This window comes from Doryrhamphus excisus, linkage group LG6 (assembly GCF_037039965.1).
Source record: "Doryrhamphus excisus strain RoL-2023G ecotype Guam linkage group LG6, RoL_Dexc_Guam_v1.1, whole genome shotgun sequence".
NCBI lineage: Eukaryota > Metazoa > Chordata > Actinopteri > Syngnathiformes > Syngnathidae > Doryrhamphus > Doryrhamphus excisus.
The window spans coordinates 19,683,361-19,706,523 of record NC_136362.1 but is presented as its reverse complement, the minus strand read 5'-3'; the positions used below and the strand labels follow the sequence as shown (position 1 = coordinate 19,706,523).

General features: G+C 42.5%; 1 protein-coding gene across 1 annotated transcript; it reads left to right on the top strand.

The window, feature by feature from the left end:
- Positions 1-541: 541 nt before the first annotated feature.
- nyap2b (neuronal tyrosine-phosphorylated phosphoinositide-3-kinase adaptor 2b) lies at positions 542-22,326 on the top strand. Its single transcript, XM_058068688.2, has 7 exons — positions 542-1,429; positions 3,441-3,635; positions 6,454-6,770; positions 12,207-13,283; positions 15,548-16,852; positions 18,502-18,605; positions 19,288-22,326. Exons 2-7 carry the CDS (start codon positions 3,457-3,459, stop codon positions 19,570-19,572), a joined length of 3,267 nt encoding a protein of 1,088 aa, XP_057924671.2. The 5' UTR covers positions 542-1,429; positions 3,441-3,456; the 3' UTR covers positions 19,573-22,326.
- The last annotated feature ends 837 nt before the right edge of the window (positions 22,327-23,163 follow it).

Here is a 23,163-nt window from a genome sequence, read left to right as displayed (position 1 = left end):
GGCGTCCCCACCGCCACCTGAACAGGAAAACAAGCTGTAGTTATACCCCAAACAGGGTCCCCTTGACAGTACAACAGAGGCTCACAGTTGCTGTAGCCCCTCGACAACTAATGCTCAACTCAGGTTCAACTCTATGCCCACTTTAATCCTATTCACTTCTGAGGCCAGTGGGAACAAGCTTTTTTTTAGTCTGCCAGAGTGTACTGTATGTGTTGCAAAGTTGAATTTCTATTGTGTAGTTTTGCTTTCATGCTTTGTTTTGGCGGCTGTGAATGAAACAAATGCACTTGAGAGCAACACGGCGCAAGTATTTTTGTGTCTCGGTCTTGTTTACGAGCTGTAAAGGAGAGGAGGGGTGAGTGGAGGGGGAATCAGGAGAGGGGTGGGTGGGGGGCTCGTGGTGGTTGCCAGGGGAAGAGGAGGTTGAGTCTAATGAGGTCACGCCCTGGCAACCCGATTGGCTCCTCCCACTCTGCGCCCCATCTCGCCACTCAACCATCTCCAAGATCCCTCCCCCCTTCCCCTACCCACCTTATCTGACAGAGAGAGCTCTCCGTGGTGCTGAAGGCAGAAAAACAAGCTCCAGTTACAGTGCAAGCCAAACGGATATCATACATGGCGCGCAAGAGAGAAACATAAAACCAGCAAAAAGAGGCACAAGTGCTGAGCTGAAGGCACCCCGTGAAAGGAAACATGAAGAAGGGAGGAGAGGTCAAAAGGATGACGTTGTAGTGGAAGGTGGCTACAGTAAGCAGTGGGCGTGTCCTTGTTTTGATCTATCGCTGGGAAGCCCGGTGTCATCTGCTTCAGCAGAGACTTGACAGCCCAGACCTGTGAGGACCGGCTCAAACGGGTGTACAGGGAATGTTGTACCTGGAAAACTGCACACGATCGGCTCTACCTCACTGTCTCTCTGGATGAGGATCAGATATGTGGCACACTGTGGGAAATTTTGTGCATTTGGACAACCAGAAAGAGGAGGGAGTTGTTTTTTAAAGACAATTCGAAAAACTGTCCAGGCTGGAAGTGCAAGTGGAGTCTGAGGTGAGACTTGTGTCATGCTTGCGGCGGCGGTCGTGGCGGCAGCGGGTGCGGTCTGCGGCTCCACTGCGTCTTCCTTCCCTCTCTAACATGTGCTGATATGTGGAGCAGTAAAGCTGGCACCTGTATAGGAGTTTGACATCTTTCTCTGCCCGGGGGGGAGGGAGCATTGGGCTGGGCATGCACCGGATGGCCCAGTTCCCCGCGACTACGAACCTAATACTGGGTCACAGGGACTCCTTCTAGCAATGCAGTTGGACCATACAATGGATGGATGTCTCTGTGGAATTAACAGTGCACTGGTTCTCCAGCAAAGGTCAGAGTTCACTTGTGTGTGCTGGACCTGTCAGGGGAAGACAAAAAACATATTGGTTCACAAAGGCCCATTGTAAGTATGCACAATTTCTCCTCATTATGCACATAAGTTTGTTTTTTTCCTCCCCAAATACACCATGCAGCCAGGTGTACCTCAGTGTGTAGCTTCCATGCATACTGCTGCACTGTGTGTGCATGCATGCATGAACACGATCAGGCACACATCTCGTCAGTGGGCTATTGCCCTTGCAATCTTTTTGACATTGTGTCTGTAGAATGTCCACGCTGCCCTTCTCCCGTCACATGGTTGCCTGGAAACAGAAACGGTGTGCCACTTTCATTTACTTTTCAAGCAAAGTTCACATCTGTGTTCCAACTGTTGCAGACAAAGTCAACTGGGGCATGCGCGTAGATGAAAAACACCTAAAAAAAAGACTTTTTTTTTTCAAAAGAGATAGCGCAAGAACATTAAGCAAAGGAGACAGAGTGGGATGGAATGGGGGTGAAATTAGGTTGCACCGAGGTAAATAGGTTGCAGAATTGACAGGTTTTATGGAGATGAGTAAATAAGAATAGCATTTTACATTGATGAGTTATGGGAGGACAATCCAATGTGAAAGGCTTGACTGATGAAAACAGTGTGATAAACAAGCTGATTCCAGTGCAGAGTGCTGCCGCAGGCTTACAGGGATTAGGCATACAGGCTTAATTCAGCTCAAACACTGTTTGAACTGTGCCTTGCTATTGCTGCATCCTTCATACATTGAAAGAGTGCACCTCTCTTGCTAAACTACTTTCTTTGAGAAATTCAGATCTCTCCAGGTGTGCATCAGCGATAACATTAAAAAAAAAAAAAAGACGACGCGAGAGGATATCTCGACACCTTTAGGGCTTTGGTGACCTGGTTTGCACTATGAGATGCAGACTGCCTCATGTGTAAAATCTGTGCCAAAAAAGTAGCTAGACTGTGCAGCAGCAGATAAACCCAATGACCTCAGATCCACGCTGGATTTATTCATAGACAGACACAAGGTAGACGAATGCTGACGGTGGTCAGACAATGGTCGCCCTCCCAATTGGCCCTGCGATCTCCATCTGGCTGCACTCCAAGTTATCACACACACCCCCCCTCCCCCTCCCTGCGTGGTTCTCTCACACGTAAACAAGCATGAGTCTTAGTCTCATCTGAAAACAGTGACCTATATAATAAAAGCATGAGTTTTCTCCTTCCTCCTCCTTCCCAATTCACATTTTTGGAGAAGGCACTCTGGTGCACACATTCTACGAACTCTGAATGTCCTCATTAGCCTTCGCATGCCTCATCTTAGATGCTGAGTGGCTGCAAGTCGGTGAGAAAAAAAGGAGGATGGCAGCACTGTGGATGCTTGTTTTCACCACACATCCGTGCTGCCTACACTGACACTGATGCTGTCAGTAATAGTCACTTACAGCAAGGAACAACTCCAGTGCAGACTATTTTTAGACATCAAATACAAGACTGACGATTATGCGCGCATGCAAAACCACGCACTGCAGTCGAGTAAAATGTAATCTGTGTGGCTGCTCCCAGAAGCATTATATTTTCTCATCCCAGCCTATTTTCTTACAGATGAAAGCTTTTTTTGTTGTTGCAATGACACCCTGGCTCGGTCAACGCTTGTGCTTTCAGCCAAAGAATGTGCAAGCACAACTGAGAAAAACAACAACCTGAACTGATTCACAGCCAAAACAATAAACTGCAACTGTCGACAGTGACTAATATATCTTACAGATGGTCTCTTGACTGTTTGCATACTGCTGCAGCTTTTTATGTGTCACGTGATCACGGAGGATGTTGCAATTCTCCAAAGAAATGGACACACATATGATGCAAATTTCATTAGTAGCAAGAAACAGTAAGAAACCTTAAAAACAACAACCCAAAACACTTGAATAGGCGAGACAATAGCTCAACCATCATTTTCATCTCCCAAAGCCCGACCTTGAAAAATGAAGGTTGAAAGACGCAGCTCCCTGTATGGTCTTGCTATATTGCCTATTATGTCTCTATGAAAAGCCAATGATCATATCATTTTGTGTTCCAGTGGAAAAACTTGAAGAATGATGAGCTCCAAGGAGGAGGAAACTCTTCGCTTTTTCCAGTATGTCGAAGAGAATGGGCTGAGAGCCTACAACGGCCTAGTGGCTCAGAACCTGGACCATGCCAGGAATGAGAAAAATAGGATATTCCTGCAGGAGAAAAACGACAAGAAGAGAAAACAGGAGGAAGCCATAAGAAGGTAGGAAGATTATTCAACCAAAAAAGGGGGGCAACAACAGATTAAATAACAGCATTACAAGCACAATTTCAGTTTTAGGGTGATGTTGTGCATGTTGCATTGTATAAATGAAGTGTATCAACCTCTGTCCTGCATACGATAAGAGTCACTGAGTTCAGAAAGAAGATGTAAGAATTGGGCCAAGTGGCCACAGGATCCCTGTGGCTAAGGCAGTTTGTCACATTTCGGGGATTGCAAGTACAGACTGGTACCAGCTACGATCTATGGAGGATAATTAGTTTTTCACTTTTAGACTTATTTGGGACTTGGATTGAGGTCATCACTGCTCCATTTTTGGGATCCAGTGAAAAAAAGAAGGTTGTCACAGGAAGGATGCTGAGAAGATGTTGTCATTTGAATTGTGACGACGTCTAACTGAACCAAGTGAAAAAGAGGCATGTTCACACAACATGTCTGCCATATGGACACATCGTGTTGGGTTTGTAAGGTAGAATAGCAAGCACTGAGCCATTCAGGATGACAACGGGATAATGCAAAAGGGCTCGGAAGTAGTTGGTGACTATATATTCACCAACATTTGATGTATATGATTGCCATAATCATCTGAGAATATGAAGGAGATTTGGACTAATTGTGCACAGCAACATCATATTTTTCCCACGTGACGGTCACAAATATATTTTATTTATTGGGACTAGATAAATCATCTTATATTGGGGTCAATACAATACTTAAAATATACATGCAAATGACCAATGAGAACATTTTCACAGGATTTAGTAAGGCACAGGAATTAGTCGAAAGTTGACTTTTTTGCATGCAAAAATCCCTTCCTTTTTTTCAGTGATGTAGAAGAAGCTAACCTACTCCCACCCAGTTGCACCAGCAAACTAAGAACACGTTTTACTAACACATTACATCATTCCCTTCTTTTTCTTATACCCTTAACATAGCATTTCAGATCTAAAGTATGGAACATGTGCATAGAATTACCAATTTCAATGCAGCTCCACTGTGTTTGTATCATGTTGCGTCATATTCTTCTGCTTATGCACATATAGAGCTCATGCAAGGCACCTTAGTACACCATCTTGCACCTTTGATGCGAAACAGTCGTCAGCATGCAGTAATTATAGGATTTTGGAATAGTTAGTGGCCTGAATGATGTAGGACTACGTCATCTTCTACTGTATGCTGTGCGTCCATTAAAATTTGACTTTGGTGTGTTAGTCGTGCCACTGAAGAAGCACTGTACAGTCAACTGGTGAATGTTCCAGGACAAGTTGATGCCCGAGGCCAGGGGGCGCCGACTGTCCTGTTACCCTTGCACTTAGTTTCAGCTGTTGCCAATACTGAAATATTAATACACAGTCACTGGAGGAATAGTCTAAAAAATAAAAAAACCTATAAGTAGGTCAACAAGAAGACCCTTCAATTCTTATTTTTTACAGTAACTCAAAAAAGGAGGCATGTTTGTTGCATGTGTGTGTGTCTATTAGGAAGTATGTGTGTGTGTGTGTGTGGGGGGGGTGGAATAATGGTAGAGCTTAAGCGTGAGCTCCATTGCAGGAGATGTGTTCTGCCTGGTGACAGCTGGAACAGCTGGCGGCCAATCAGATCAACACGTGAGCTTTGAGTGAGGAGGGTCTTCCTGTCATAGCCTGTAGGTTTAATATATTCACTTCTATCTGCACAGTCATGCATACTGTACATGGACTGCAATACGTCATTAATCACACAGTTAGAGATACTTGTTTTTTCTTTATTTCTGTCACATGATTTCAGAGGGAGAAAACATGTGGTCCACCTGTGGTCTGTTTCCTAGACAATCACTGCACACAGCCTATAAATAACATGGTCACCGCACACACATGGTGTATGTGACGGGGTGCTCATAGTATGATAAACAAACATGAGAGGCTCACATTGGTTCCTAGCGACAGGTCACATGTACGTAGCTGCACTTTGTGGTCCAATCACACATAGTGGGCAAAATGACACGCCAAATGTGCATGTGTGCTTTATTATTGTCACAGTAGCTTGTTTCTATGGGTACCACGTTGCTAGGCAGATTAGATCCCCTAACCAATGCAACCACCCCACCAAGCACCTTCTGTATAGCAGCTGGCCAGGGGGGTGTCAGAGTCAGCAAAGACACACGCCAAGGGGTCTCACACAAACACACATACACACAAATGTTGCATGTGAATGCAACTTCATCCCATATGCTACTATTTGTTTCAAACCCTGGAACCAAATCCTGGCAGGCAAATTGATAATGTTATCATTTCTCTTGTCTGAAACAAATTTCCCACATCTTGATATTTTTTTCCATGTGATACACACATCCATTAGCGCACTCCACTCAGACGTCATTAACGCTCCATTCAGGCCAATCATCCATTTATAAGGATTGATTGTGTACACGCTGGGGGGACTTCCATGGTGTCAGTATGAGTGTGCTCGTGTGAGTAGCATCAGTCATATCCGGAACTCCAATCAATGCTTTGCCCTGAAATAGGCGCTGTTTTCAGAGGCAATGTCCCAGCTGTTAGCGTTGATGTAACCCTCTTGTGACATGCATAGACGCGCAATGATATGAAGCGACATGCCTTGTTGACTGTGTATGTCAGGCATGTTCTATTCTGGTTGTTCCCTGGCTGGAAAAGTCTGAAGGTTCAAGAATTTGTATCTGACGGTTATGTCCCTGTATGATGTAATCTTAAAGTGTGTGTGATGTAATCTTAAAGTTTTATGATTTTTACATGTGTATAATTCTAACTTGTCCTTTGTACACTTTGTGTCCTATGTGATTTAGGACGGGAGAGGACATAGCAACAGAAGGCAAGCACTTACGTATGGGCTCCATCACCATGCCAGAACCCCAGGAACGCATGCCAATGCACCATCCGCATGCTCTGGCCTGTGGGCAGGGCTTCTCGGTGCGCTCCCAGTCCCTTCACTCTGTCGGCGGCGGTAGCAACAGCGGGGGTGGAGAGGAAGAGGTGGGGAGTCCGACATCTAGGAAGCAGCCCCCACCCAAACCAAGGAGGGATCCAGCCACCAAGCTCAGTATGTCGTCTGAGGCAGTGGACCACAGCCCCGTGTCCACCTGCCGTGGAGACAGATGTGACGGTGAGTAAGGGTGGCACTTCACACCAAAGTACTGCACTATATTTAGCTGTTCTCCACGGTGCCCTCTTCAACTAACAATGACATGACGTCCAGCAATACAGTGGAACTACAACGAGACAAGTGATGGCCCATGGGATGCATATAAAGGAATGCTATATGGTCGAAAACAGGCTTTTGCAAACACTTTCAGTTCAAGACCCCAATTACAAATCTAGGTTGTTATATAGCTCAAATATAGCTTAAGGGGCTGCAACTGCTGATTATTTTTAGTAACCGATCGGTCAATTATTTTTCAATGAATCAACATATTTTAATTTCAGCCTCGGTTAGTGGTTGGGTACGCAACATATCAATAAACAGGCAAAAATGCCCGTCACTTTTTTTCATAGTCTGATATGTGTGGATATTCTGTTTTGGCTAAAACGCAAAAATAATAAGTCTGCATCCAAGGAAGGCAAAGGAAAATAAAATCCACATTTAAAGTTCACATTTGACATGCTGAAATCAGAAGACACTTACATATTGAAATTTAAAAGTGCTTAATCGATCAACAATTAACATAGATGTGGATTAATTGGGAAATCGATTAGCCATCGATTAATCAATTGATTGTTTGGTGATTTAATTTGTAATGGTGAGCAATGAAGCAAAATCATAAAAGAAAAAACAATGCATGATTGCTAAAATATATAAAGAATCATTATCTTGAAAAAAAAGGGGTCAAGAAGTTGAACAATGACATAATACAAAAACATAGACACAAAAAAAACTTACAGCATTCTATTATAACCCAAATAAAAAGTGACCTGGGACCCAACCTAATTTTGGCAACTCCTGATCTAAAAACAAAAAGACTATATTTAACTAAACTACACTTAAATGAACTATAGCTACCTAACTCTAACTGAATGTACAATACATCCAAGACGGAAGAGACACACAAATATAGAATGATTATATGCGCAACTGCAAATAGTAGATAATAGAACACAATAATATCAGTGATAATGGAAAAAAAGTTTTGCTTATATGCAAGTCAGTTGAGGCAAAATGGAGTGCAGTACTCACCTGTAACCTGCAGAGGTGCTGTTCATTCAATCACAACATCTTATGTCAGCTACATAAGTTGTACAACTTCCATTGCACCTCTTGCAGGCAGCAATATTTTCCTAAACATGGGCAGGGATACAGACAAAGATGACATTCAGAGAAAGACTCCATCCAATTATGAATAATATGGAAAAAAATGACAAATAAATCACATAGTCGACTAAAGATAAGTACCTGTCCCCTTATAATAATGCTTAGTGTTTAATTTAATTGTGGTTGATGTGGTATAGAACAGCAATTCATCATTTCAATGGATGTTTCTATATACCGCTTACCTGATTTAGCTTTATGGGAGGCTAAATATTTGGAGCACCTCTGAATATGATGCAGTACAGTTATATACTACAGTTTTCTATGTTCTGCCTTGTTGTCACTTAATATATATTAGATTATTGAGGTTTCATCCATATAACAGCCAGTTTCGTCTATTTAGTTGCAGATCCACAAACTAGCTTTGCCGGATAGCAGATGAATGAGCGCATTCATCCAGCTATTGCATATTTTTGGTTGCACACTCAGTTGTCAACCGGGCAAACATATCTTGACATTTCCATGACCTTGTTTAAAACTGGTTTCATGCTTTGAGGCAAATCGCCAATTAAAGCCAAACCATTTTGGGGGGTTTGAAACTGGCAAAGCTGTATGTAGAGATGCTGTAATTGAGATCTAGTAGCAGCACCCTGTAGCAATGTCAGTCTGTTTGGGCAAAATAAACACAGTATGCTCATTTGGACATGGATCAACACAAGGGCATAATTATAGGAGTAATGCAAGCTCTAAATGGAAGTAATTGAGCTAAATAAATGTTTCCCACAACAAACTATGGAGACAATCTGCATAAAGCACCCCACATTGTATTTTAGAAGAAATCACTAGTACAGTATAGTGAAAGTCTTTGAGACAGGTGGCTTTGAGAGCAAAATAAAACAGGTTGCAGAGGGTTGGGACTCCATGTCAGTTAGGATACTCCACCACCAATATGAAGCGAAGGGAGTGGCCCAGTCTGGCTGAGATTGGTGGGGATGTCTGAATGTGCACACAGATCTTCCTGGGCACCACGGCAACCATCCCGCAGAAACAGAACCCCCTCTACCTCAGCCAATCGCAGCATCCCTGTGCAGTGGCATCCAGTGGGGTTGCAGAGAGGCTGAAGTCTGCAGCCGCGCAGCCAATGGCGACGCGGCTGCGGGGGTGTTCCTGACTGAAGGGGAGGGTTGCGTGTGTTGTAGTGGGAAGGGGAGGAGCTTGACAGAGTAGAATTCATTCAGGAGGAGCGAATGACCTAGATTCTGTTTCCCTTTGGAGGGTGGGGGGGTTTGAAGGGTTGCGGGTAAACACGACAGGGGGAGGGGTGCAGGAGGAAAAGGAGCAATCGAGGGAGAGTAGAAGGGACAGAGAGGCGGAGATGTCACGAGCACTGTTGAAACTGATCCACCACGCAAACCTGTTTGTGCAGGAATGCAGCTGTTGATCAAGGAAAGTACGCCTACTACATGCAAATGCAATAAGCTCACCTAAATATCCTGATGAAATCACATCATCCATCTTCCTGAAATCCTCTACAGCAGAGCTATTCAACTGAAATAATCATTGGGCCGCATTTTTAAAAAGATAAGGACCGGTGGTCAGATGTCTTCGTTCAATATTATTCTTATTTTGCATATAATGTCAATGCAAATCTTTGCCATACCGTCACGGTTTTACTACTAACTGGCTAATGTAATTATGAATAATGTCATAAAATCATAAATTAATGCTAGTTCAAGATCGATACAGCTGTGGTTCAAACATCACATCCACATTCTATTGTGTTTTTTTATTATTAATTTATAAATGATTCCTGTTTTGAGTTTTTATTATCTATTAATAACAAATGCATAAAAAACAATGCATATTTAAGAAAATAATACGTATTCATGGCTACAGAAATGAATGAAAACACAAATTTTCAAGCACTCAAAAGACGTGATTCAGTATGTTGTGTAATGCAGTATCTGTGACTTTTGTGTACACCTAAAAAAAGTGGGGTCTGGGAAGTGACGTTTGTGACATCAGCTTGCTTGACTGCAGCTGAGTAATACTGTAGGTTAGCGGTGTAGAGAGGGGCCGACAGCAGTGGCACTCAAGTATTATTGTACACTGGCCTCCAGGAAATGCCACCGTGGGAAATAACACAGTCAATGCTAATGTGTTTGTCCATGTTATCTTATTTGTGTCTAAGATGTCTTATTTTCTGTGATTATGTCGACTATATTGAGTAATTGAGTATATTTAGTAAGTCTAAAGGTGACTTTAGGGGTGTTATTTTGTTTCTGCAAGGCTCTAATAATGACAAAAACTGTATTTTGAACATGTTTTTATGCTCTAACTACAAAAATATTCCATTAATTAATGTTGATTTCTACTTTGCGGAAATCCAGTTGGGTCTAGAACCAATTGACCACAATAAACGAGGGATGACTGCATATAACAGGGGCGCTACAATGTTTTTAAGGACCGACTGTACAACAAAATGCATGTTAACTATACTGTTTATGACAGCAGCACATTGTCGTTTTTAAGTACATACTGCATCTATTTACTGAGCCCCCATATCAGTGATTTTCAAATGGTGGATTGGGACCTAAAAATAGGTTGCAGAGTCATTTCCAGTGGGTCGCAGGTCTATGCCTGGCCATGGCGATGTCTGTGCTCTTCACTTGCTATGTCATCATGGGGAGTGATTTTGACATCCGACCAACACACAGCTGCAGATATCTGCTCGAGAACAGCGTGCCATAAAGATAGGACAGCTTCTCACCACTGAAGCTCACGTTGTGTTGTCCCTTTCAATATATAGGACTGTATCTAAGAAATTTAAGAGGAACAATTTGAACGATGATTGGGGGTCACTCAGCCAAATCAGTTGAGAACCACTCTGTGATATGATAGGATCATTCCAATGCTTTTAGGACCGAGCCAACTACAAAAAGTCCAAGATCCTCTATATGATAGGAGCGTTTTGCCAGACCTACTAAAATGCTTGTCAAAGATGCTCTAGGATGTACGGAAAAATAACGATCCACAATATGACCTCAGCTGTCTTTAACCAAAGTAAATGATCCTTCATGTAATTTAGATTTAGATTTAGTCCTAATTCCTTTCATTTTAGAACGTGTGGGCAGTTATGTGTGTGTGTCTGACATGATGCTGGTGAGTCATACAATTATGGGAAGTACAGTATATGCGTGTGTCTGGGCCATCTGCTGTCTGAATTATTAAAAGTGCAAAACCCGCAGCTTGAAATTTTCAGACATGATCTGGCTCTTAGCTACCACCACCACCAGGCGTGTCAGCAGAAGGGGCACCCGTGATTTAAAACATCTTGGGATGTGACCCCACAAACACACATAAAAGACAACGATGATGGTGATAGTAGTCTAATAGAACCTGGGTGTAACACTCTAAAGACTACGCTACTGCAGCAACGGGTCAAGTGAAGGCTCACTGCAGCACATCAAAAGAGATTCACGCTGCAATGCTACGTCACCACAATCGGAAAGAAGCTCCACAGTGTGTGTTTGTGTGTATGACCCAGATACCACACTTGCATACTACTCTGCTGCTGTATATGTGACCTAGAAACATGCATATGCCTCAACCATTCCCACATATCTGACTCAAGATACTGCTCGTAGCAATACGCACTGACCTACATCTGACCCACTGAACTACACACCGTGTTGCATTAATGCTTTAAATTCATTTAATGATTCATGCTCAAAGAGGGAAAAAACTGCTCTGGAAGTTTTTCTTTTACATAGAAAATAGCGGTAACGGAAATAGTCAGTTACAAAGTCAAACTGTGGACCTCGTTTTAACATTTTGACTGCCAAACAAGTGTAAAAATAATTTAACCGCTCAAACTTTCCCGACAAGCATGTAAGCCAACATAATTTGTGTTGCAGTTTTTCACTTGTCGGCACACCAAACTAACAGAAATTAACCACTGGGTGATACCTTAAACCACCAAAGTCGTGTCAAAGTCATTCGTTTTGGACACATGCAAATAAATGAAATAAAAATAGTCCATTCTTAAAACAGATCAACCAAAATGCTTATTTCCAATGCACATTCTTGTATTCTCAAGTTCTTATTCATTTGTTAAAAAGAAATTGTTGCAAAATAAGCAATAGAAAAAGCAAAAAGTGCAAAGTTAATCCTTCAAGGGAGTGCAGGTCATCACTGACGTTTGGTTTGTTTGGCAAAGTTTTGTACAACTTTAGTATTTTTCCAGAGACTGTGCTTTTTTGAGTGTGCTCATCATCCATCTTCCTTCTTTGGCAGCACAAGGATGCAGTGAAGACTGCAGGAGGGTGCCACCACCCAAACCCAAGAGGAACCCAAACACACAGCTGAGCGTTTCCTTCGACGAGTCCTACATTAAAACCCATGGAGGCGGAGGCGGCTGCCCTGCCAGAGCGCTTCACCACATCGGCTTCCCATACGAGCGCAACACCTCTCCACCGCAGAGCGACGAGAGCCCCACTGACGACTGTGAGGACGAGCCGGTCTACATCGAGATGGGCGGCATTGATGTGGGAGCGAGAGAACTCTGCAAGAGTGAGGACGAGGAACCCGGGGAGTCAGTGTATGAGGAGATGAAGTACCCCATGCTGGATGATATGGAGTACCGTACCGACCCAGTGGGATGTCGCTCTGCATGCCCTACTCCGGCTCCATATGACCCTGAACCTCTTAGTCGATGCTCCACTCCTCGAAACATTCCCTTCTGTGACATTCCTGCACCGTTTCCCAATTTACTTACCCACAGGCCTCCATTGTTGGTGTTCCCCCCCGCACCAGCCCAGTGCTCACCCAACTCGGACGAGTCTCCCCTCACCCCTCTAGATGTTACCAAATTGCCAATGATGGACAACCAATCATCCTACAGTAAATCCCCAACCTCCTCTGCCGAGCCACCCTCCTCTGCACACGTCCGTAGGGAGCTCACGGCCACCCCTACCCTAACCGTCTCCGGGCGCTCCTCCGCACCTCCACTGCCATGTACACTCTACAAAACCTCTTCCTCATCTTCGTATCAGCGCAGCCACTCGGCGTGTCCATCTCCAGTGAGCATGGGCCGCTGTCTCACCCCGTTGAGCCTCATGCGGACACCACCATTTGATGCTACAACTCCATTCCCAGGGGGGCTGCCGAGGAGCGCCTCCGCCACTCCTCATGGCAAAGGGTCGCCACCCCATGATGGCGTGGGGCGGCTCCATGGCTCCATGCAGAATGTGTCGACAGGACGTTCACGGACACCAACGAGCCCGCTGGATGAGCTGACCAACCTGTTCACCACCGGGAGGAACATGCTGAAGAAGAACGCCAGTGGGAGAAAATCGAAAGAGCCTGGAGAGAGTGAGTCATTTCACATATGTTACAAATTACAATTACAAATTAGTCACACATTTAAAAAGAAATAAAACTGCATCTTGAAAATTATTTACAAAATAGCAAAAATAACAAGAATATTTAAAAATAAGAAAATAATTCATATTTATATGTAGAATAAAATCCAGAAAAATATGAAATAAAATTTAATAAATGAAACATTTTTAGTCATGATTTAAAAATAAAAAATATAAGTATTATAAATAAGAAATAGTTACATACACTAAAATATAAAATACTAAAATAAAGTAATTGAAAGATAATATTTTGATCAATTAAGTCTTGTCCAGTCGAAAACTAGGGAAAAAAAGCTAAATACGGCATCTTAATGACTCCCGTTATATTGAGTCATGGTGTTTTTGCCCTTTGCAACAGTCCGCTTGTCTAGCCTCTACAAGTCTCTCAACTGGTCCTGTGACATTCTCAGAAAGGGAATTATGCATGGCGAGAAGTTAATAAACACAATGACACAACTGAAGAAAGCTAACTGTGCTGAGAAATCCCAAACATTTGAGCATTTTTAATTGGACAGTATAACTATAGTGCAGTCATAAGTGTATTGTAGATATATGAACAATACCAAACAGGCAAGAACAAAAAAGAGTCCAAACATCTAACCCTACTCAATGCTCTTAGCAACTACAACATAGCAACAGCGGAAGGAGGAGAAGTCCCTCTTTCTTATTTGCAGATTCCCTCCCTGCGAGTAAAGCAGCCAATCACAGCTCAGGACATGCCGGTGCTTGCCGGAGCAACACACTCCTCATGTGGGGGATAGAGCTGTAGCGCTCTACTCCAATCTGACACCTCATCTGTGCGTTCCAGCTGCGTCTTTTCTGTCCAATGACTGTAGAGTTACAGCTGAGCCAATCAGGAAGGTGGTGCAGAAGGAGATTTCACACTCAATATACGAAGTCTTGATGTTGATGCTAATGGGATTTGAATTCATCACATGCCCGTTTGTGTTTGTTGTATAGTCTAAAAGCATTTTTCATGATATTAGCTTGTCTAAGCCATATTTTACAAGTTTATAAACAGGTTCACATGCCTTTGGAATACAACATCACTTTGCAAGCAAGTTCCCCATGGGCCTGTATGTCAAATCAACAACACAAACACAATCATTTTTGTCACTCGCCCTGTCAAAGCGTCAACAACGAAGTTGACCCACTTACCCACCGGTTAATCACCACTCACACTCAAGTGCACACATAGGTTGTGTTTGTGACACACGCCTAGGCTTGGCACTCTATGTAAAACCTTCATAGTAGCCATAGAGAAACACAATACCCTGCTATTGTTTTTTTATCTCTGTGTGGACTTTGCATGTTCTCCCCGTGCATGCGTGGGTTTTTTCCGGATACTCCGGCTTCCTCCCAGAGGTTAATGCTAGGTTAATCGGTGACTCCATATTGTCCACAGGTGTGAATGTAAGTGTGAATGGTTGTCTATATGTGCCCTCTGATTGGCTGGCGACCAGTCCAAGGTGTACCCCACCATTCGCCTGAAGACAGCTGGGATAGGTAGAAAATGAATGAATGAATGAATATTGAATATTGAATATGTTGTGACTGAAAATAATATAGAATAACATAACATATACACATAAGGAAAACTGAACACCTAAAGGATACCTGGTCCCTTAATGAAGTGTAATTTTTTGTAAATGTGGTCAGGGTATGGATCAATTTGGCCTAAACTATGACTACAGTCCTCCAAAGACACAGCTCTACCTTTAATGGTAGAGGCATTAGTGTGTTGTAGCGACATCTAGTGGACATTGTTTATAGTGCAGCTGCATCTGAAGCACAATGACCTGCCACAGCATAATGGAATCCAACGTAAAGGATGAATTAAACAAATCTGCCTTTACCAAGACAATAATGTTCAGTTTGGCCTGTTTACACCATGAGAGTGGTATTAATTTCATACATTTATTATGGTGGTTGTAGTTTGCATTGTGTCATATTGTAGGGTGTTACCTTTCAAACATGCAGTTTTAGTGCAGGCTATAATAAACAATAAGTTACATTTTCTACCGCTTATCCTCACAAGCGTGTGCTGGACTCTCCCAGCTGTCTTTGGGCAAGAGGCGGGGTACACCCTGGACTGGTCGCCAGCCAATCACAGGGCACATATAGACAAACAACCATTCACACTCACATTCATACCAAAAACCGCAATGTAGCAAGGGAAAACTGTATTCTAAACATTTTCTGTTTGTTTTACAGCTGAGGCCAAAAGTAAGTCCCACAGTGAGTCCAAGCGTGAAGGCAAAGAGCGCCACAGTCACAGCCACAGTAAGGAATCCAAGCGAGAGTCCAAGGAGCGCCACAACAAAGAGTCGTCTCACCGCAGAGACAAAGACAGAGACAGAGACAGAGACAAAGACAAAGACAAAGACAAAGACAGAGACAGAGACAGAGACAGAGACAGAGACAAAGTCAGATCCAGCAATGTGGAGTCACTGTCTCACAGGCGTAACAGCAAAGACCGTAGTGACATAGACGCGCCACCAGTTCGCAGGGACAGCAGGGACAGCAGGGACCAAGCCTACAGCAGCGTTGAGCCCATCCCTACCAGATGGGATTCCAAAGAGCGGAGCTGCAGCTCTGTTGAACCCATCCCGTTGATACGAAGAGACTCAAAAGAAAGAGCAATCAACAATGGAGAACTGATGCCTAGAAGAGATAGCAAGGACCGGGGGGTCGGACACGGAATGGAGTGTTTGCTGAAACAGGACAGCAAAGACAGAGTACTGGATCAGCCACCTGAGCTATTACCGAGACAGGACAGCAAAGAGGGTGCTAGGAATGGTGTCGACTCCAAACATGAAAGCAGAGAAAGACTGTTGGATCAGCCGCCGGAACTCTTACCCCGACAGGATAGCAAGGAGAGAGTCAGGAACGGCGTGGACTCGAAGCATGAAAGCAGAGATAAGCCGCCTGAGCTTCTACCCAGGCAGGAGGGCAAAGACAGGGCTAGAACTGGTGCAGAACACAGGCACGATAGCAAAGATTATCGACCTGATTTGTTACCCCGACAGGACAGCAAGGAGAGGGCACGGAATGACGTTGAACACAGATATGAGGGCAGAATCGACCAGCCCCCTGAGATCCTCCCCCGACAAGAAACATCCAGGAGCAGCAAAGACCGGGCAGGCTACAATTCAGAATCCAAGAACGAGGGGAGAGATAGGCTCATCCACAATGGAGGAGACCTCCCTCCACCTCTTCTACCCCGGCAGGACAGTAAAGATCTGAGCCGAACTGGGCTTGAGGTGAGACGAGACAGTAAAGACAGAAGTCTCAACGGTTCAGATCATCACAACCAGTATGACGGGAAAATCACCAAGAGCCCTACGGCCATGGAGTACAGATACAGACCGGACGGAACGCCGCGACGAGAAAACAGAGCCAATCACAGTATGGACCCTTCAAAAGCACAAGAGAGGAACCAGCATTCATCCACCACGACACCTACACACAACAGTAAATCAACTGGGAGCCCTCCAGTGACTGCAGGAACCGGAAATGGTGAGGCTTCATGACAGAAACATACATAAGTAACACGAGCAGACATAATTAGATTTAACCCGAAACCCTGGACAGGTACAAAGATCCATCCATTTTCTATTCAACTTAGCCTGTTCAGGGTACATACTGACAACACACCGTCTACATATTCATCCACCTACCCTTCGTCTGTGGGTGAAAGGCAGACTACACACTGGGCACACCTATACCTGTACATTAGGGTGCATCAAAAAACACAATTATTTAATTTTGATATGGCTGGGTACTAAAAGTGTTCCAATATATGTAGAAACAACACATAGAAAATATTTTTCCAATCCATGATTATTTAGGGGTGCCACCATACATCTGTTTTTGTGGAATAAAGTGGTGAACAGTTCAATGGTCGCCATGGAGATTTGAGGTCAGCAAAGACTGCAGCTCAAGAACTCTGAGGTGATCTTTATGTTTTTGTTGGTATTTTTACTCCTATTACATATTACTAGCAAATTTGTGGTTTTGTCTTTGTAATTTGAATGATTTGTAGTCATATTTATAAGTATTTAGCGCTCATTGTCTACTGTAGCTAACATTAGCGACAGTTAGCTAATAGCTGAGCAAGCATAACATCAACAACAGTAATATAGAGTAGACAGTATTACTGATGCCTCATATTTATTGAGAGTAGTACTGTAGTCCTACATAATGTGATATACACTTGTCCATTTATTATTTTAGGCACTGTGCAGCACAACCTACCAGCTCTCCTAAGATGCTGCCCTCAACAACTAGTTCCTTTCAGACTAGCAGTGGCAGCTTGGTCTTTGGTCTGGGCCCCCTTTGATAACCCTATAGAAAATGATGCTGTATAGAAGTTCATTGTACTCAACATTTCCAGGTCAACTTTTTGGCAATTAGACTCGAAATTGCACATTTTCCGAAATTTTACAAAAGTTTGTGTGAGGTGGCACCCCTAAATCTCAAAGGATTTCCTCAAAACTTTGCAAAAGACATTTTTAAGTTCATTAGAAAAAAATGAACAGAAGAACCAACTGCCAGCATGTAGATATGAAAAACAGTGATTATTGCAAGCGATAAAAAGATATCTGAATACAACACAATTAAATACATGTATTTGTACGCTTGTGTCTTCGTTGGAATAGGTGTGTATGCTATGTCAGTTGGTTCTTCTGTTGCAGGCATGTGTTTGGCCAGCTATGTGGGGCGGGTTGAGCATGACCTGTGAACCAGGAAGTGCGGGAATCGGTGTGTGTGTTGTGCTCTGGTGGTGGAAGTGTGAAAAATAAAGTTGACTGGAAGCAGCCGTTCGCCGTGTTCTTTTTTGGTATTGAAATCCTTAAGCAAAGATTGATTTAAGCTGCTTTTGTATCGATATAAGCAGACCAAATTGGCTGGCGGGAGATGAAAAGGGCATCGTAGTAACCGGATTATCATAATAACCGAGTATCGTACTAACGGAACTAATTATATCATAAAAGACTAGAAATTTGCCGGGAAATGAAAATAGTATCGTAATAAGTAGTAATTCGTTATAACCGATGTTGATATACTGTATTACTGTATTACTGTATATTAGTAGTTTCATAGGGTTCTTGAAAAACACATTCTGATGATAACCTGGAATTTTTTTTTTAATCCTGTCTGTGTAGATATGAAAGCAACACCTAAATACGCTCGCTCACCTTCCATGCCTGCTAACCCTTCCCCGATGGGGACGCCACAAAGAAGAGCAGCAGACACTCACCAGAGCCAGGTAAGCACAAGAATTATCAAAAGTGAAATTGTACTTATAATGAAAAATGACATGTAATGGAATAAGCATTTTCAAGCATAAAAAAATAACTAAATGAACTCGAATACAAATATTAGACAAATAAAGTTATTATTAATGATATGTAGTACTCTACACCAGTCACTAGGTGTCAGTAATGTTACTGTAATGTTCAGTGAGACCTGCTCACCTAAACAACAGGTTTTTATTTGCGGCTTTGAATTATCTCATAAATAAAACAGGCTTATGTTGTGGCCGGCCACATATAGGCAACACACTGAGAGCAACACACACAAGCACAGGACTCATTTATGTCTTGAATGGCTTATTTACTCTTATTCTATCTACTATATTGGGTAATACAAGTGAAAAGCTTACTATAGGGTTGGGGGTTTTAGTTAATATAATGTAATGTTAATGTAATAGTGTGGTATATGTGAATGAGACAGTACCATTTCAATGTTAGGGTAGGGGTATGACAGAGCAAGCAGCAATGAGAGAAAATACCGTAAGGACCCCAATATGACCTTGTTACTTGGCATGTATAAATCTCTGTATAGCATCTTGTATTCGGATCAATGCAGTACATTCCTTCACCACCAATCCACAAAGTTGCACTAAAAACTTCAGTCAATGATATCATTTCACTGTTACCGGCCCTCAGATGCCCCAGATGCCGTGGATATGTGGCGACAACACCATGCTGGAGCAGATCGAGAGGAAACGCACGCTCTGCAAAGAAATCCGCTCCAGACAACACCCCCACCTCCAGCGATATCTGGAGAAGCCTCCTGCAGACAGGAGCGAGGACAGACACCATGAGCGGAGTCAATGCAAGCAAGAAAGCGCCTCGGTCCTCCCAGCTTGTGGGAAGAGCAGCGGGGCCAAAAAGATCCGTCCTCCCCCGTACCCTACACAGACAACTGTCTTCTGGGACACTGCCATCTGACCGCCACACCTGCTCCAAAAAAAGTTGTTCGGATTTAAGCCCCTCCCTCTCCACGTGGAGACGCCAATTCGAGCACCAGAGGCATGATGCTCGCTGATGTCAAAGGACAATGGTGTTACCATAGCAATATTTCTGCTTGTTCAGGTTGTCATTTTTTCTTATCATCGCCGGTATGATATTTGATATTTTTCTATTTCTTGTGGCTGGATTCTTGTAATATAACTAGTAGAGTAGATATTTGATGAATAGATATTTTCTAAATCAGATTAAAAGGGGATTAAAAAGCATCCTAAAGTATGTATAGTAGATGTAGATGCAATCTAATGTTTGTTTTATATTATTTTATCTTATGTTGTTATTGCTTACTTTGAGCTGAAAGCATAATCTATGAATACTGGTACTTGTAGCATAATTTTCTTATGCCCAAATCATTTTTTTTTTTTTTGGTGCCGAATGACACTAAAATGAACGGACTATTCCATTTTGTCTGCATCTGTTTTACATTTTTACTGTTGTATTGTAAGTTTAGGAGTGGCGTCAACATTAGGGATGGGTGTAATAGTCAATTCATTGAAAAAGAAATGACAAGTTAATACAGAAATTGAGGCATAATCAAGTGCATTACTCGGCTGCAACCAGCAGAGGCGCTGTTGATTCAGTCTCCATTTGTCTGCTGTTTAAAGACGTAAAACATGAACACTTCCATGAAAATGAGCATTTAAATAGGAGTTGAGAACATACAGAGAAAGGTTATCTTAATTAGGGATGCACAATATTTTTTTTTCAAGCCGGTACTAATAACTTCCCGTTTCTTAAGGATACCGATAACATTTTGAAGCTATGTAACAATTTAACTGTAGTTTTATGCACAGATGGGGTTAAGAACGACATGATAAAATTGGATTTGACAAACTGTAGATTTGTCCTCATCAAATATCGTGACATCATGACTATTACAAAACCAAAAGTAGCAGCAGCTTGAAAATGCAAACGCAGCTTCTTTGGTGGCACGTGCGTCTTGGTGGGCTTTCCAGGCGCCGTTATGGCGATGCTGGTGGGGTTAGATGTGCTGAGGGTTGATTTTTTTGTCTCTCGTTGCGAAGTGTTTGGTGTTCGAGGTAGTAGGGGGTCCCACACAATCGACGGCATGTTTGTTTACAAGTCACATGTCGAAGTAAAATTTGCTCACCATACAATACAGTACGGTAATCTTGCCTCATCTGTGCTATTTGCTAATGCTATGGAATTCATCAGTACAATCTTAATTAATGGATGAATTTCCCAATAATCAATCAAAGAAATGTTGTCAAATGCCCATCCCTAATACACAGGTTTCCGATTTCTCTCCAGCGTGTTCTAGAATGTACAACACCCAGACCTAGAACACAAGCAGAAATCCTCATGCGCTTCAGTTTGTGTGTTACGGTAACACGTCACTTCGTCAAAGCCTTTTAAAAATGAAATCTGGAGTGTTCTAAGGGGGGGCAGAGAAAGTGTAGTATGTTTCTGTTGTACTTTTTGATACCCATGCGGGTGTGTGTCAGGCGAGCGGTAGCAAATTAGAATATTTACATTATGAACGGTATCATTTCCAAAACCAGCCAAAGCCTGTTAAAAACTGTGTGGTTGCACTTTGGGTGTTTGGTTCTATGAAATCATGGGGTCGGTGGCAATAGCTGGTTGATTGATTGCCAGCGCCTTTATTTTGCCATGCACACTGCAAGCACGAGGAGTGCAAATACTTGATGCCAACAACCAGCCTGTACAATCAACACCTGAGCTTTTAGGACATTTCTTAATTTTCCTGCAGATTATAATAGCCATATGCACTTGCTTATTAATAAGAAATACCTTTCAAGATGATGCTTATATACAGTATATATTTTTGAAAACAGTAGCGAGCTTTGCCATGTAAAGTTTTATTTGGCGGGGAGGTGAAAAAAACAAAAACCTTCATTCAGGATTGGCTGTGTGTGACATCATGCAGTCCCTCCATAACTTGGCTGGGAACAAAGATCACATAGGACCTATATCATGGCAACACCTCAAAACCACTAGATCAGAAGGACAGGGGTCTCTAACTCTTTTGGAGGTTTTGTAAATAAAACTGCACTACCCATCATGTTCCATCACATCAGGCTGGTAACGATGTCCCCACCCACCCTTACCCCACCTTAACCTGCTTATACGTCATCTCAATTGGTCCCCTTCTGCACATGAAAATACAATGTCCACATTGCCAAATAGTATGGGTTTGACAGATGAGCTACAGCTCTCAGAGTGCAAGTGCAGTAACCCCCTCCTGTGGTGAGAATCAATGCTACTGTGTTGTATGTGTGTGTGTGAGAGAGAGAGAGAGCGAGAGAGAGAGAGAGGAAGAGAGCTTTGTGTTCGTGTGTGCCTAGCTACAATGTATGCAAGTTGAATCTTCTAAAAAAAAATTAAATAAAAACATGATTGTTTTAAGATGTTCACTTTGCCCAAAATTCCCTCGCAATATTGTGGGGAGGGTGTGGGTGAAATATGGAAATGTAATAATGATGATGATGATGTACAATCTTTTGTGTGTGTATAAACGTGCACTGTGAAAAGGTAGAGAGAGCACCGCACTGTCAGAGTCCTCTGTCTTATTGCACTTGTTTTTCCGTATTTAAAAAAAAGAAAAAAAAACATGTTTGAGCAAAAAAACTACTGTATTCTGATTGTCACTTGGGTTTGTTAAGAGAACTAAATAAATATGAACTTGAAAGCTGACATGGAACCAAGCAATGATATCATTTGTGGATATTTAGAGATAGCAGACGTTTAATATGCAGTTAGTTGCACAAAATGCCACAGTTAAAGAATTTAAAAAGGTCCTATATTATGCTCATTTTTTAGCCCTTTATATTGGGTTGTGGATTCCTATAGAGCAGCTACACACAATATCCCGCACAGAAAACTTTCTAGATCTTCCAGAATCTGCACCTATTCCAGCTGTATTTCCTTATCATTAATTCCACCCATGGCCCGCCTCCGGGCACGGCCACTCCACTGTGATTGGCCACACTCCCAAGCGCTCTGGACTACTTCCGACTTCCGAACAACTGCTGAAACATCACTTTCTGATTTTGGCAGTATACGAGTTCATAACAAATGATAATAAATGACTGACTTACCGTGTATGAACGGTAACATATGCACCGCTGGTGCGGTGGAGTTCAGGAGAAGGTGGAAGTGAGGACGCCGCCTCCATGTTGCCTGCCCGAGGAGGAGCACTCACTTTGTCAGAAGCACCGCCGGTGCCTCAGAGCTCAGGAGAGCTAAACAAATTTCCCTAAAAATCCTAACTTTATTTTGTTTAGTTTCTCCTGTTAATCACATTTTTTTTCTATAATGCTTCATCAGTATGTTACTAAAATGATATTTATTATCCTAATTAAATTGGAACTTAATTCTCATAAAATGTAGACTTCTCTTTGCTTGATATTTTGATTTGATTCTTGTAAAATTTATTTAACAGATTTATTTTTTCATTTAACTATGTCTTTATTAACAAAATATTTTTAATTTATTCTTGTAACATTATAATTTTTCCATAATTAGTTTTGC

What these genes read in the sequence shown, in the direction of transcription:
- nyap2b (XM_058068688.2), top strand. Translation starts at nt 3,457, where the DNA reads ATGATGAGCTCCAAGGAGGAGGAAACTCTTCGCTTTTTCCAGTATGTC. An exon ending in CAGGAGGAAGCCATAAGAAG is followed by an intron (nt 3,636 to 6,453) that starts GTAGGAAGATTA and finishes TATGTGATTTAG; the next exon opens with GACGGGAGAGGACATAGCAA. An exon ending in CCGTGGAGACAGATGTGACG is followed by an intron (nt 6,771 to 12,206) that starts GTGAGTAAGGGT and finishes CTTCTTTGGCAG; the next exon opens with CACAAGGATGCAGTGAAGAC.